The sequence below is a fragment of the Culex quinquefasciatus genome, chromosome 3 (assembly GCF_015732765.1).
Source record: "Culex quinquefasciatus strain JHB chromosome 3, VPISU_Cqui_1.0_pri_paternal, whole genome shotgun sequence".
Classification (NCBI taxonomy): domain Eukaryota; kingdom Metazoa; phylum Arthropoda; class Insecta; order Diptera; family Culicidae; genus Culex; species Culex quinquefasciatus.
In genome coordinates this window covers 146,092,844-146,105,966 of record NC_051863.1, presented here as the reverse complement: position 1 = coordinate 146,105,966, position 13,123 = coordinate 146,092,844, and the positions used below count along the sequence as shown (strand labels likewise).

The window sequence follows — 13,123 nt, the reverse complement described above, 5'->3', positions numbered from 1 at the left end:
ATTCAATGGTAAGTTTTTGAAAAATTCTCATGGGATTTGAACATTTTGTTCGTTGTTGCCATTTTCGTGAACAATGTTCACCGTTTTGGAAATTATTTTTTTCTTCGTATAGTCCTGAGTTATCTTTTGTAAACTATTCAGCACGTCCCCCGCACACACGACACGCTCGCCACATCAAAGATCGTTCCAACAGGGCACTGCAGATGCTGGCTGTCCAGATTCATATCACAGTAAAAGTAACGCGTGCAGTCGCTCGGGTCCGGACTCAGTCCTGGTGATTGACACTGGAACCCCCCAGGAGAACTGGTCGTATCCGACGATCCTTCGACGCAACGTCCCTCCTCAAAAACGTGGTTCGGATCACACCGGAACAGCCGCGGACTCAGCACTCCGGCCGTGTTGACACAGATGTAGTACAGATTGTCGGTTCCCGGCCAACCCCTGATGTCTCCGGCTCTTTCGCAGCTCCACTGTGGCTCCAGACAAACTTCATGATCCAAGGACAGCGAGCACTGGTTGGTGGTCGGTGAGAAGGCCGAGTTCTGGCACTGGATCTGAATGGACACCATGTTGCCTGCGTTGACGTAGCACATGTGATACGTCCGACAGTCGAAGGGGTTTGGGAAGACCCCTTCCGAGCTACACACAAAAACGCCCTCCTGGTTTTCCGGATGGCATGGCCCAATTCGTTGAGAGCAGCCTCCATCTTGCTTGTTGCAGAAAAATCCCTCTTCAGTGTTGCAGGAATCGAACGGAATCTCTCGCCACTGACCACCGTTGAGTATGCAGTAAGACACGGTTGAACTATCGGAGCAGATGATTCCCTCGGTGGTGCACTCTCCCTGGCATTGCGTCACCGAAAGTATTCGCGTTTCAGCGGCGAAAGATTCGATGACCTGTTAAAAAAAACAATTCGATATTAGCATAAGTTCAGAATAACGGATTTATCACCTACCAACACGGTTGAAAATAGCACCAATGCACGAAAAACCATAATGGTCAAAGCACTTTAAACAGTCAAGCAAAGAACGTCCCGAAATCACACCTTTTACTGGGAAAGTTAGCAAGAATCCATTGGAATTTATACGCTCGAAGGCTGAAGAAATTGCTATCTTAGATAAACACTTGCCACACCCGCCGCCGGTTATGTTCTTCCCCATTTCTAACCGGTCAATCATTGGTTTGATGGTCGTCCACGGGCCAACTGATGGCCATTTCGGCAATGTTATCTGTCAACGGAAATAGTCCGTGGCTAAGTAAAGACAAGCAAGATATCGAGTGATGGACAGAGGGTTTAGAAGTCGAAACTGTGTGACAAAATGGCTTTGAAATTGGTTAAACTTAAATCACGTATTTTAAATATAATTTACTTTCAAAATGCTCAAAAATTTATAAAATAGATATCTAAGCATTTAAAAAAGAAACGGTTGTCATTTAAGTGACATTCAATAATGTTATATTATTTATTGAAAATTGACCTTTAAAAATCATTTGTGTCAACAACGTTAATTTCCGGGCACGTGTGTTCGTGTATTTGACACCTGTCAGTCGTTCTAATAGGCGAATTCGTATTCTCTCATTCGAATTAACCACCAAAACCAAAACCAAAACCAAAACCAAAACCAAAACCAAAACCAAAACCAAAACCAAAACCAAAACCAAAACCAAAACCAAAACCAAAACCAAAACCAAAACCAAAACCAAAACCAAAACCAAAACCAAAACCAAAACCAAAACCAAAACCAAAACCAAAACCAAAACCAAAACCAAAACCAAAACCAAAACCAAAACCAAACCAAAACCAAAACCAAACCAAAACCAAAACCAAAACCAAAACCAAAACCAAAAACCAAAACCAAAATAGAATAAAACCAAAACCAAAACCAAATAGAATGAAATGAAACCAAAACCAAATGAAACCAAAACCAAAAAAAGAAAACCAAAACAAAACCAAACCAAAACCAAAATGAATAAACCAAAACCAAACCAAAACCAAACCAAAACCAAAACCAAAACCAAAAGAATAAAACCAAAACCAAAACCAAAACCAAACCAAAATAAAACCAAAACCAAAACCAATGAACCAAAAGAAAAAATGAAACCAAAAAAAATAAACCAAACCAATACCAACCAAAACCAAACCAAATAGAACCAAACCAAAACCAAAACCAAAAAAAAAACCAAAAAAAAGAATAAAACCAAAACCAAAAAAACCAAAACCAAAACCAAAATAAAACCAAAACCAAAACCAAAACCAAAACCAAAACCAAAACCAAAAAACCAAAACCAAATAAAAAACCAAAACCAAAACCAAAACCAAAAAACCAGAACCAAAACCAAAACCAATGAACCAAATGAAATGAACCAAATAAAACCAAACCAAAACCAAAATGAACCAAAACCAGAACCAGAATAAAACCAAAACCAAAACCAAAACCAAAAAAATAAAACCAATGAAATAGAATAAAACCAAATGAATAAAACCAAACCAAAACCAAAACCAAAACCAAACCAAAACCAAACCAAAACCAAAACCAAAACCAAAACCAAAACCAAAACCAAGAACCAAAACCAAAAGAAAAATAAAACCAAAACCAAAACCAAAACCAAAACCAAAACCAAAACCAAAACCAAAAAAAAACCAAAACCAAAACCAAAACCAAAACCAAAACCAAAACCAAAACCAAAACCAAAACCAAAACCAAAACCAAAACCAAAACCAAAACCAAAACCAAAACCAAAACCAAAACCAAAACCAAAACCAAAACCAAAACCAAAACCAACAACTCTCCGAATTTGATTATCCGAAGTGACATTTCCCCAAGGCCTTCGGATAATCGAGTCTGCATCAGTTTGCTCTCTTTTTTAATTTCTCTCATTCTCACTCTTGCAATGCTCATTTGGAACATCTCTCTATTCTCAATTTCTCATGTAACGTTAATCCAGAAGTAGTCCTCTATTCGTTCATTCATCTTTATGCGAAGCTCAGGGGCACTTCAGTTGACTGGTGAGGTTTCGTCCAACAAGTCGCAATGAAGCCCTCGTGGATGCTTTTGGTGGTTGGAATAACCGTACAGTTCACCAACGCTAAAGGTAAGATATTTTCAAAGGAAGACTCGTTATTCACGAGAGCTTTTTTGTTTGAAACTTACCTTTTTTTTTGAAAAACAAATTGAACTCTGATTTTTCAATCTTTTTTTCTTATTCAGGCATTATTTCTTCAATAAATAAATGCTGATAGGAGTTGCATGTTGGATTATTTTCAAATATTGTTAAATATTTTGATAAATTTTCTTATATTATCTAATCTAACCCAAGCGCATCCTGGAATATATTGGGGTGGTTTCTCCCAACAACTTTTGTTTTCTAACCGGCCAGGCCACCTACGTAAAGTTAACCGCAGAGATGATTCATTGAATCGGATTGAGTTTGAGCACGACTGTTTAATCAGCAATGAATTTCTGAATTTATAAAACTAAAAATTTATAAAACTGAATTTATCATACTAAAAATTGTTATTTTTTGTGCAGAGCGCCAAAGCCTCTCGTGAAGATGTTCTCTATGTCTGCGTCGGCGCGGAAGCGTCTCAGCGCTTTTCGGGGATTCCCGCCAGATCAAAACATTCAACGTTGATAGTGACGACGATCGCAAACTGGTTGCAGCTCAGTGTGGTACAAGCCGTGAACCTTATCATAGCGGGGGGATTTTTTTTTTTAAATGTTGTTGAGCATACCAAACAATTGTTGACATTATGAAAGTGCTGATATTTCTGCTTGTTGGGGCACTACGAGATGTTGCAAGTATTGATTGGTGATCGTTCGAAAAAGTGTGTTAAATCTAAAGTGTGTTTTTTGTGGCAGGTTTGGCATGTGGGAAGACCGCCACGATCTTCTCGACGCGGATATCCAACGGGAAGGACGCTGAGGAGGGCGAATGGCCATGGCATGGTGCTCTGTACTATAGAACAAGGCAGAATCAGCCTTACCAGTACCGTTGTGGGGCAACCCTTATCGGTTCTCGAACTGTACTGACGGCAGCACACTGTATCGTTCCGAATGGGATTGCAATACTACCGTATAATGTGCAGGTCAAGTTTGGAATGATCAGCCGAAATCGTCCCGGGAGCAATGCCAAAAGTTACGGAGTTCAACGCATTGTACGCCATGACCGGTACGACCCGAAAACATTCCAGCAAGATATTGCTCTGCTGAGGACAGTCGAAGAAGTTCATTTCTCGGAGTACATTCGTCCGGTTTGTCTACCGAGCGCTTCTCAGAAGGAGATTTTCGAGCTGGGTCACTCTGTCGGTTGGGGACTCAACGGGGGCGATCAGCTGGAGGACACCCTTCAGCACGCTAGTCTTCCAGTGGTAAGCTACACCAGCTGCCTACGCAGCAATCCGACGCACTTTGCAACGGTTCTGGCACGTGACGGAGAGGGTAACTTTTGCATTGGTGGTACGGGAAACGTCAACGTTTGCCAGGGTGATAGCGGTGGGGGGTTCTTTCAGGTTTGGGACCACTCCTGGTTCATTCGCGGCATTATCAGTACTGGCCCTCAAACTGTCCGGCAAATGCATGGGCGCTGCGACACGTCGCAGTACGTAACGGCAACCAATGTCTCGTACTTCCGAGAGTGGATCTACAAGGTACAGAATGGATGGAGGAACAATCTGCTTGATTTGGCGGACTGTGGGACGGATTACCATGACGTGAGCATTCCGGAGGAGGAGAAACCCACCTTTCTACAGTACCCGTGGATCAGCGTGGTGGAGTATAAGATGTTTGAAGCTAGGAAGTCACAAGCGATGTGCGGTGGAGTTCTGATTCATCCCAGATTCGTCCTGCTAGCAGGACACTGCGTTTGCGAATCTTGTGCAAGCATTAGTCTGTAAGTATTGAAGTGGAAAGCTGAAGATCTGTAACACGTCAAATACATTTTATAGCAACTCCGTCAAACTGGGAGACTACAACCTATCAACCGATCCGGACATGGAAACAATGTTCGGCGATTCGATGACAACCTACACCCAAACCATTCCAGTTGAAAAGTTCATCCGATATCCAACGACAACCAATCAAAGTCGCTACGCCAACGACCTTGCCCTGATCAAGTTATCCCATCCGGCCGATCTGGGCTCCGTCAACGTGCGACCAATCTGTGTCCCGACGGAAGCAGATCATCCCATCGGCAACCCTGCAACGGTCTCCGGATGGAAGCGTGCCGGCGATGCAGCGTCCGTGGTTCAACGGGAATCGGTCCACCTGGTAGACAACGGACTCTGTGAGCAACAGTACGGTCGGATCAGGGTGGAGCTGGGAGTTCGCGAGAGCGTTCTATGCGTCGAGAGGCGCGTCAAAGCGACAAACTGTGGCAGCTTTTTGAGCGGAACGCCACTGCAGAACGTGCGGACGGACCACGATGGGATTAACCGGTACTATCTGCGAGGGTTGTACGCGTTTGGACTTTCCCGATGTAATCACAACTTTACAGATGTTTATGTTAATGTTAGTTATTATGGGCGGTGGATCAAGGAGGTTGTAGAATCAGAGAATGGCGTTGAATAAACTTGTTCAAATGCATTTTTCTTGACGATTACCTTTGCCGAAAGCCCAAAATTTACTATACTATTATCTGCATTTCCTAAACAACAAAATCTTATTCCAGAGTACGCCGAGTGGGGTCGTTCAGAGGGCACGGAAGGATTTTCCATCGGCGGCGAGCAAGTGATCAACCCCAGCCTGTACCCGTGGCATGTGGCCATATTCGTGCAGGGCAAGTACGGCGGCGGTGGATCGCTGATTTCGGACTCATTCGTACTGACTGGTGAGATTCGTCATGTGAGTTAAGTTTGAACGTGACTTGAGCATTCAGCTTCTTTCAGCGACCCATGTTGTCTACAATTTTGCCACGGAATCGTTGGTGTCTCCGAAAAGTATTTCGGTGAAGGCTGGCATCGTGAAACTGGGCGATGCTAGTGCCAAGGTGTTCAGTGTTGCCGAAATCGCTGCGTATCCCGATTTTGACTACGCAAGTCTTGATAACGACATCTGTCTGTTGAAGTTGGAGACAAAGGTGAAGTTTGGCGCATCGATTAGACCGATCAACCTTTGGGATGAAGCTGATAGAGACGTTTCGATGTTGGTTTCAAAGCAATACAGTGGACAAGTCGTCGGCTGGGGACTGGTTGAAGGTGGCGGAAAAACCAACAATCTGAACAGAGTCGAGATGAACTTTTTGGATGCAGAAAGTTGTCAGAAAGGGGTGCCAGCTTTCAAACGGAATGATTTTCCCAAAAAAGATAAAAGTTACTGTGCCATTAGAGAAAACCAAACAGTTTGCAGTGGGGACAGTGGCGGTGGAATGTTCTTGTACGATAGCAACAGGAAGGCTTACTACCTGCGAGGATTTGTAAGCCAAGGGGTGACCGCTGGAAGAGGCTGCGAAGCTAATGTTCCAGTGTTGTTCACCGATATTGCGTTCTACTTGAAATGGATCGAGCAAACTGCACTTCCCAGGTGCTACAACTTACTTGGATATGGCGAATGTCCAATGTTTGGGATGGATGAAAACAAGTACAAATTGCCACTCGGAATTGCACACTTAAATTACAAATTCAGAAGAAACCTCCTGATCAGTGATTGTCATGGAGTTCTGATCAGCAAGAAGCACGTTCTGACTCAGGCTAGTTGTGTGGAACCAAATCAACTTCGAGAGCTGTGAGTATCACTGATACACTTTCAAATTCATCTAACCCACTCTTTTTCGCTTCCAGGCAATCCATCACAATTGGAAACATCTTCATCAACGATTACTCCGGATCAGTTGCAAAGTACGAAATTAACTCAGTCAACACCAACGCTGAATTGGCAATCCTCGCCCTCAACCGTGACGTTTCCCAACAGATCAGCCCAATCTGCCTTCCCACAGCCCATGAAACGGGATCCCCAACAATCTTTTTCTGGACACGCAGATCTCCACACCCGAAGAAGATTCAGCAGGTTCACATCGATGCGTTCAAAATGGGCGACAAATCAAGCCACATCTTCCAAGTCCCGTTGCCGGGCAACCAAACCCGGCTCGGTGGAACGCCACTTCTGTACTCCATTGCCGACTCGCACATGTTCCTGAGGGCGCTGGAGAAGTGTCCTTGGAAGGGTTGTGTGCAGCAGGAAACGGCACAGTTTGTGGATGTGCTGCTCTACGGTGGGTGGATTCGGGATGTCGTGGGGGCGAAGAGTGGCGAGGATGAGCTGCTGCCACCGCGGTGTGCGGTGTGAAGGTTTTGGAAGATTGAATGGAAGCTGGTGGTCATTGAAATAAATTGATAAAATTAAAATTTCTTCAACGAATGGTGAATTGCTATGATCGCAAAGATCCCGTATTTTCGTTTATTATATTATATCATAAAATTTTGAGGATGATAAAAAAACAAAAAACAAAAAACAAAAAACAAAAAACAAAAAACAAAAAACAAAAAACAAAAAACAAAAAACAAAAAACAAAAAACAAAAAACAAAAAACAAAAAACAAAAAACAAAAAACAAAAAACAAAAAACAAAAACAAAAACAAAAAACAAAAAACAAAAAACAAAAACAAAAACAAAAACAAAAACAAAAACAAAAAACAAAAACAAAAACAAAAAACAAAAAAACAAAAACAAAAACAAAAACAAAAAACAAAAAACAAAAAACAAAAAAAAAAACAAAAAACAAAAACAAAAACAAAAACAAAAAACAAAAAACAAAAACAAAAACAAAAACAAAAACAAAAAACAAAAACAAAAAACAAAAACAAAAACAAAAAACAAAAACAAAAAACAAAAAACAAAAAACAAAAACAAAAAACAAAAAACAAAAAAAAAACAAAAAACAAAAACAAAAACAAAAACAAAAACAAAAAAAAAAACAAAAAACAAAAAACAAAAACAAAAACAAAAACAAAAAACAAAAAACAAAAAACAAAAAACAAAAAACAAAAACAAAAACAAAAACAAAAACAAAAAACAAAAAACAAAAAACAAAAAACAAAAAACAAAAAACAAAAAACAAAAAACAAAAAACAAAAAACAAAAAACAAAAAACAAAAAACAAAAAACAAAAAACAAAAAACAAAACACAAAACACAAAACACAAAACACAAAACACAAAAAACGAAAAACAAAAAACAAAAAAAAAGCAACCACGCTTACCCCCACACGGGGTTCCTCCAACTGCGTTACGTAATAAAAAGAACGCTCCCTTAGAGTACTTCAGGGGTCATATTTAAGCTCGACAATCTTAAATGAGTAAAGTAATTAAAAAAATGTGATTCGACTATACGAAGTTTCAATTGACCGAAGTGAAATTTTGCCAAGGTCCTAGGATAATCGAAACTTCATATAATCGAGTCTAGAGAGATAAATAAAAATTTCCATAGTTCTGGAGATACCACAATGTCTGTAACAAAAAAAAATTAGTGCAAAAGCTCTTGTTGATGTGCTCCGTTATAGAGCCAATTAAACTTTTCAATTACGTCCAAGAGAGCTAAATCGATTTGAATGAAAAGAAGTTGTACAATTTTGAAGAAAAGCTCTGAAACCTTCTGACCATTTTTTACTCTCCGTCTACAAAACACATTCACCTTCTTGAATAAAAGCTGTTCAAATAATCCTTATCAAATCTAGTTCATCAATAATACAATGCAGTTGAGTTCTCGCTAGCTTCAACGATGGTTGCACTTAAGTTTTCACTGTTGCTGTTAATTTTAGCTTTCGTAAAGTTTAAACCAACACAGGGAGGTAAAGATTGTCAAATTAAATTCAGTGTGCCGTATAGATAAACAAATCAATTCCATGCAGCCCACTCCTGCGGCATCGTGGACCGCCTCGCCGGTTACGTAATCAACGCCGAAGAGACGGAAAATGTGTGGCCGTGGCATGTGGCCATCTACAACAGCAGCAACGCGTACATCGCCGGCGGAACCATCGTCAGCGATCGGTTCGTCCTGACGGCGGCCCACGTGACGTTCCACAACCAGAACCTGCCGCTGCGTCCGTACGAGCTGCACGTCGTGATGGGCATCAAGAATCTGTCCAGTCCGCAGAACTACACGCGGTATGGGAACGTTTCGCGGATTATCCGGTATCCGGAGTACAACAGGGACACGATGCTGAACGATCTGGCGCTGTTGCAGCTGTTGGAGAGGATCGAGTTCAGTATGCACATTGGTCCGATCTGCTTGTGGCCCGTTGGGGGACCAAGTTTGGAGAAGCTGGCAGAGGAGCAACGAGGAACCGTTGTGGGTTGGGGTTATACGGAGAACAGCACGATTTCGCAGGTTCTTCGGGAAGCTGGGATGAGCATTATTGATTTCCCGACTTGCGCGGAGAACACCAAGTCTTTTCAGCCGTTGCTGACCAAGGGTCGGAACTACTGTGCCGGAACGCGAGGGGAGGCTACCGTTTGCCGGGGGGACAGTGGAGGAGGGATGTACTTCATGGTGGGCTTCAAGTGGTACATCCGAGGTATCGTGAACCAGGGAACACCCACGCAGGACACGCGCTATCCGTGTGATCCGCGCAAGGAGGTCATTTTCATGGACGTTCCCTTCTACCAGAAGTGGGTCGAACGACATGCTCTGCCCAAGCAGCACAACCGACTGGGTTTGAGTGAGTGCGGTATGGGAAAGTACGAGGGGGATGTGGAGCGGGATGTTGTCAAGAGTCCGTGGATCGCTCACTTGTTCTATCGGTTTTGGGATCGGTTCAACGTTAGCGATTGCCATGGACTGTTGGTTCACCCGGAGTTTGTTGTTACGCTGGCGAGGTGTATTATCGATCAACCGCAGCGAAAGTTGTAAGGACATATCTTAAATTTCGAATTTCAGGCTAACACTAAACAAGTAATGTTTCAGATTATACGTGGTTCTCGGTGAGGAAACAATCGGACCCGATCCGTACGAGGAAAACCTGGACTACGCGTTGTACGCTGAGATCACGGAAAAAATCGTCCACGAACAGTTTAAGGAGGAAGACTTTGGGTATGACGTTGGACTCGTACATCTGAAGACGCGCGTCGATTTCAGCAAAGAACACATTAAGCCCATCTGCCTGCCCTCGGCACGGGAGCCCGTTCCGTACTACGAGCAGTTGGCCTGGTATCGCCGGGAGGATCATCCGAAGCCGCTCACCTTCTCGCACCTGCAGGAAATTCGACTCGAGTCGTGCATTGCGCGGTACAAACGGAATGGAATCTCCGCCAGTTTTGACCAGCTGATGTGTCTCCAGGATTGTCTGTTTTCGAGTGATGTGCTCGCCAACGGGACGTACACCTGCCACGTGATGCTGGAGAAGGTTTACTGTGACATTCCGCTGTCCGGGGGACCGGTGTACTATACCAAGCACGATGGACACGACACGTACACGTATCTGGCCGGAATGCGGGCCTTCGGGACGGCCAACTGTACGGACCGGCTGAACGACGTGTACTCGGATATGTTCGAGATGGGAGCGTGGATCGAGCGGAAGATCGAGGAGAACTCACTGTTCATTGAGCAGTTGTGATGGGCAATTGCATTTCGAGTTGTTTTATTTTATTAGCACTCTAGTATAATCAAAATAGAGAATAAATTACAATAATCTTTAAAAAGCAATTCACACCCGACTTCTTTCTATCTGATACCGACAGAGATAGATCAATCGGAGAGACTCTCTCCCTTCAAGCTCTCCACGCACATGTCCTGGAAAATCTCTTCTCTCGCGATCTTCACATTTTACAAAAAAAAAACTCTCAACAGCTCATCTTGAAGAAGATCAACCGGTTTATTCTCCAACGATCGGACCCTCTCCCATTCAGTGATCGCCGTTCGGCGAAATCGGACGGGTCTCTTTCAGTCTTCTTTAACCGCGATCAACCTCCCAGTTCTGTTCAATGAAAAGCTTAATCCCTATCAGTCGGGGATTCCCCACCGTCATATCAGCGCTGAGCGCGACCTGTCTGCTGTTGACCTGCTGTGGCTTCCCAGTCCAAGGAGCAGGAGGTAAGGGCTTTTATTTACTGATTTAGGTGTTGCAGGACTGAATTCTTTGAATTGCAGTGGAGTGTGGAGAGCGGAAGCTAACCCACATGGGATACATCGCCCATGGATACGAAGCCGTGGAGGGAATGTGGCCATGGCACGCCGGAATCTTCATGAATGTCCGGAACGGTCCTCAGCAGTACATCTGCGGTGGCTCGATCATCAGCGAGTACTTTGTGATCACTGGTAGGTGTTGTTTGATCTCTGTGTGGGGGTACACATCATAATTACCAACTTTTTTAGCTGCCCATTGCACCGTTCCCAATCGGAACATCCTGGCGGCGAATATGGTCTCGGTTCATCTCGGGCTGCACAACCGAACAGGTCCAAGCGAGCACTCGAAAATGTACGACGTAGTGGAGATCATACGACATGAGGCCTTCAACATGAACAACCTAAGGAACGATGTTGCATTGCTCCGAATGGCGGACGACATCGAGTACTCGGACTACATCCAACCGGTCTGCTTGTGGCCAGAAGAAAAGAAGAGCTTAAATTCGATCCTGAACAGTCGTGGATACGTTGTTGGGTGGGGACGAGGAGATACACACAATTATGCAGAACTTCTGCAAGAAGCCACACTTGCAGCAGTAGAATATGAAACTTGTCTGAAGAGCCACCCGACACACTTCCAAAAGCTGCTTTCCGACGACAAAAGCAGCTACTGTGCAGGAAATCAGAACCAAACGAACGTTTGCAGTGGAGATAGCGGCGGTGGCATGTACTACAATATTGGCAGTTCGTGGTACATCCGAGGATTGGTCAGTACAGGTGTACTACCTGTAGGTGACTCAGCAGCTTGCAATGCCAAAGAGTACGTCATCTTCTCCGATATCCCGTACTATCTGGGGTGGATCACAAAGCATCAGGAAAATGTGAAGAAACGAAACCTGTTGAATTTAGGAAGCTGTGGTTTAGATACCTACAACGCTAGCTACCCAGAACAGGACAAGTCACGGTTTCTGCAGTATCCATGGGTAGCAATGCTTGAGTTTAAGGTTAGAGGATCCACTTCGAATCTGACCATGTGTAACGGAGCGCTCATCCATCCAAGGTTTGTCGTGACTGTGGGACACTGCGTGGACGATTCAGCTTCCAAATATAAACTGTAGGTTACTTCTGCCCGACACTCTCGCCTTATCAATAACCATTATAGTTTTCCAGAACTTCCGTCCGCCTCGGTGAGTACAACTTCAAAACCAACCCCGACAAGGAGAAAGACGCCAAAGGCGTGGAACAGTCCACCTTTATCCAGGTCATCGACATCGAAAAAGTGATCCAGCATCCGATGTTCAACCAGCCACGCTACGACAACAACATCGCCCTCCTAAAGCTCAAAACCCCAGCCGACACGGGCCGTCCCAACGTTCGACCCGTCTGTCTACCCACCCTGGAGGACTTCAACGAGATGTACACGATCGCCGGCTGGAAGCGGGTTGGCAAGCAGAACCACATCATTCGACGGGACGTTGTGGCGCTGGAGGATTACGGCACGTGCCAGAGCATCTACAGCAAGATGAAGATCAAGTTGAGTGGGGAGGGCAGCCACATTTGTGGAACGTACCACCACAAGGAGCAGATGGATTGCTTCCACTACATGGCCGGAGCACCGTTGCAGTACGTGAAGAATGCTGACCGGAAGAATCAGTACTTTTTGAAGGGGGTGTTTGCGTACGGATTTCCCGGGTGTCAGCTGAACTACACCGATGTGTTTATGAGTGTTAACAAGTACGCTTCGTGGATTAAAATGGTGGTTGAGGAGGAGGAGGGTCCCTTGTGATGTGTGGATCAATATAATCAATTTTCAAATTTTGATAAAATATGACTATAGATTAAATTGTAAGTTTATCTTATTCAACGCATTGAAAGACCTTGTTAACGCAGTTGAAAGACCTTGTTAATGAGTGAAGAAATAAGGTAATCTGAGTGGGATTTTAACAGATTTTTATCAACCGCGGTAGATTTTCTTAAAATAATTCCAAAATAATTCGTTGGCGTCGAACTGTCGAAATTTGATCGCGGTGAATAACTTTCAACCAAAGTTTTTTATGTGCTCAATGTTCA

General features: G+C 43.7%; 4 protein-coding genes across 5 annotated transcripts; 3 read left to right on the top strand and 1 right to left on the bottom strand.

Moving 5' to 3' along the window:
• On the bottom strand, positions 1-1,073 carry LOC6047202. 2 transcript variants are annotated; one of them, XM_038263262.1, is made up of 3 exons: positions 956-1,073; positions 123-896; positions 1-21 (listed from the first exon to the last, which is right to left on the bottom strand). In XM_038263262.1, the coding sequence occupies exons 1-2, from the start codon at positions 992-994 to the stop codon at positions 138-140; spliced, it is 798 nt and encodes a 265-aa protein (XP_038119190.1). In that variant the 5' UTR covers positions 995-1,073; the 3' UTR covers positions 1-21; positions 123-137. The 2 variants fall into 2 exon arrangements, with proteins under 2 accessions (XP_038119190.1, XP_001864288.2); XM_001864253.2 differs by lacking the exon at positions 1-21 and having other exon boundaries at positions 31-896.
• Positions 1,074-2,969: 1,896 nt separating this feature from the next.
• On the top strand, positions 2,970-7,348 carry LOC6047201 (prostasin). Its single transcript, XM_038264632.1, has 4 exons — positions 2,970-3,093; positions 5,668-5,826; positions 5,885-6,719; positions 6,776-7,348. Exons 1-4 carry the CDS (start codon positions 3,033-3,035, stop codon positions 7,278-7,280), a joined length of 1,560 nt encoding a protein of 519 aa, XP_038120560.1. The 5' UTR covers positions 2,970-3,032; the 3' UTR covers positions 7,281-7,348.
• On the top strand, positions 3,511-5,582 carry LOC119770189 (prothrombin-like). Its single transcript, XM_038264631.1, has 3 exons — positions 3,511-3,800; positions 3,861-4,890; positions 4,946-5,582. The coding sequence occupies exons 1-3, from the start codon at positions 3,752-3,754 to the stop codon at positions 5,565-5,567; spliced, it is 1,701 nt and encodes a 566-aa protein (XP_038120559.1). The 5' UTR covers positions 3,511-3,751; the 3' UTR covers positions 5,568-5,582.
• A 1,316-nt stretch (positions 7,349-8,664) lies between the features above and the next one.
• Positions 8,665-12,902, top strand: LOC6047199. Its single transcript, XM_001864250.2, has 7 exons — positions 8,665-8,780; positions 8,841-9,837; positions 9,896-10,541; positions 10,888-11,020; positions 11,078-11,245; positions 11,303-12,167; positions 12,224-12,902. The coding sequence occupies exons 1-7, from the start codon at positions 8,711-8,713 to the stop codon at positions 12,837-12,839; spliced, it is 3,495 nt and encodes a 1,164-aa protein (XP_001864285.2). The 5' UTR covers positions 8,665-8,710; the 3' UTR covers positions 12,840-12,902.
• Positions 12,903-13,123: the final 221 nt, after the last annotated feature.

Coding starts and splice junctions, on each gene's coding strand:
- LOC6047202 (XM_038263262.1), bottom strand. CDS start 994: ATGGTTTTTCGTGCATTGGTGCTATTTTCAACCGTGTTG. Junction 897..955: donor TGCTATTTTCAACCGTGTTG/GTAGGTGATAAA, acceptor TTTTTTTAACAG/GTCATCGAATCTTTCGCCGC.
- LOC6047201 (XM_038264632.1), top strand. CDS start 3,033: ATGAAGCCCTCGTGGATGCTTTTGGTGGTTGGAATAACCGTACAGTTC. Junction 3,094..5,667: donor ACAGTTCACCAACGCTAAAG/GTAAGATATTTT, acceptor ATCTTATTCCAG/AGTACGCCGAGTGGGGTCGT. Junction 5,827..5,884: donor GGACTCATTCGTACTGACTG/GTGAGATTCGTC, acceptor AGCTTCTTTCAG/CGACCCATGTTGTCTACAAT.
- LOC119770189 (XM_038264631.1), top strand. CDS start 3,752: ATGAAAGTGCTGATATTTCTGCTTGTTGGGGCACTACGAGATGTTGCA. Junction 3,801..3,860: donor GGCACTACGAGATGTTGCAA/GTATTGATTGGT, acceptor TTTTTGTGGCAG/GTTTGGCATGTGGGAAGACC. Junction 4,891..4,945: donor TCTTGTGCAAGCATTAGTCT/GTAAGTATTGAA, acceptor TACATTTTATAG/CAACTCCGTCAAACTGGGAG.
- LOC6047199 (XM_001864250.2), top strand. CDS start 8,711: ATGGTTGCACTTAAGTTTTCACTGTTGCTGTTAATTTTAGCTTTCGTA. Junction 11,021..11,077: donor CCCAGTCCAAGGAGCAGGAG/GTAAGGGCTTTT, acceptor TTTGAATTGCAG/TGGAGTGTGGAGAGCGGAAG. Junction 12,168..12,223: donor TCAGCTTCCAAATATAAACT/GTAGGTTACTTC, acceptor ATAGTTTTCCAG/AACTTCCGTCCGCCTCGGTG.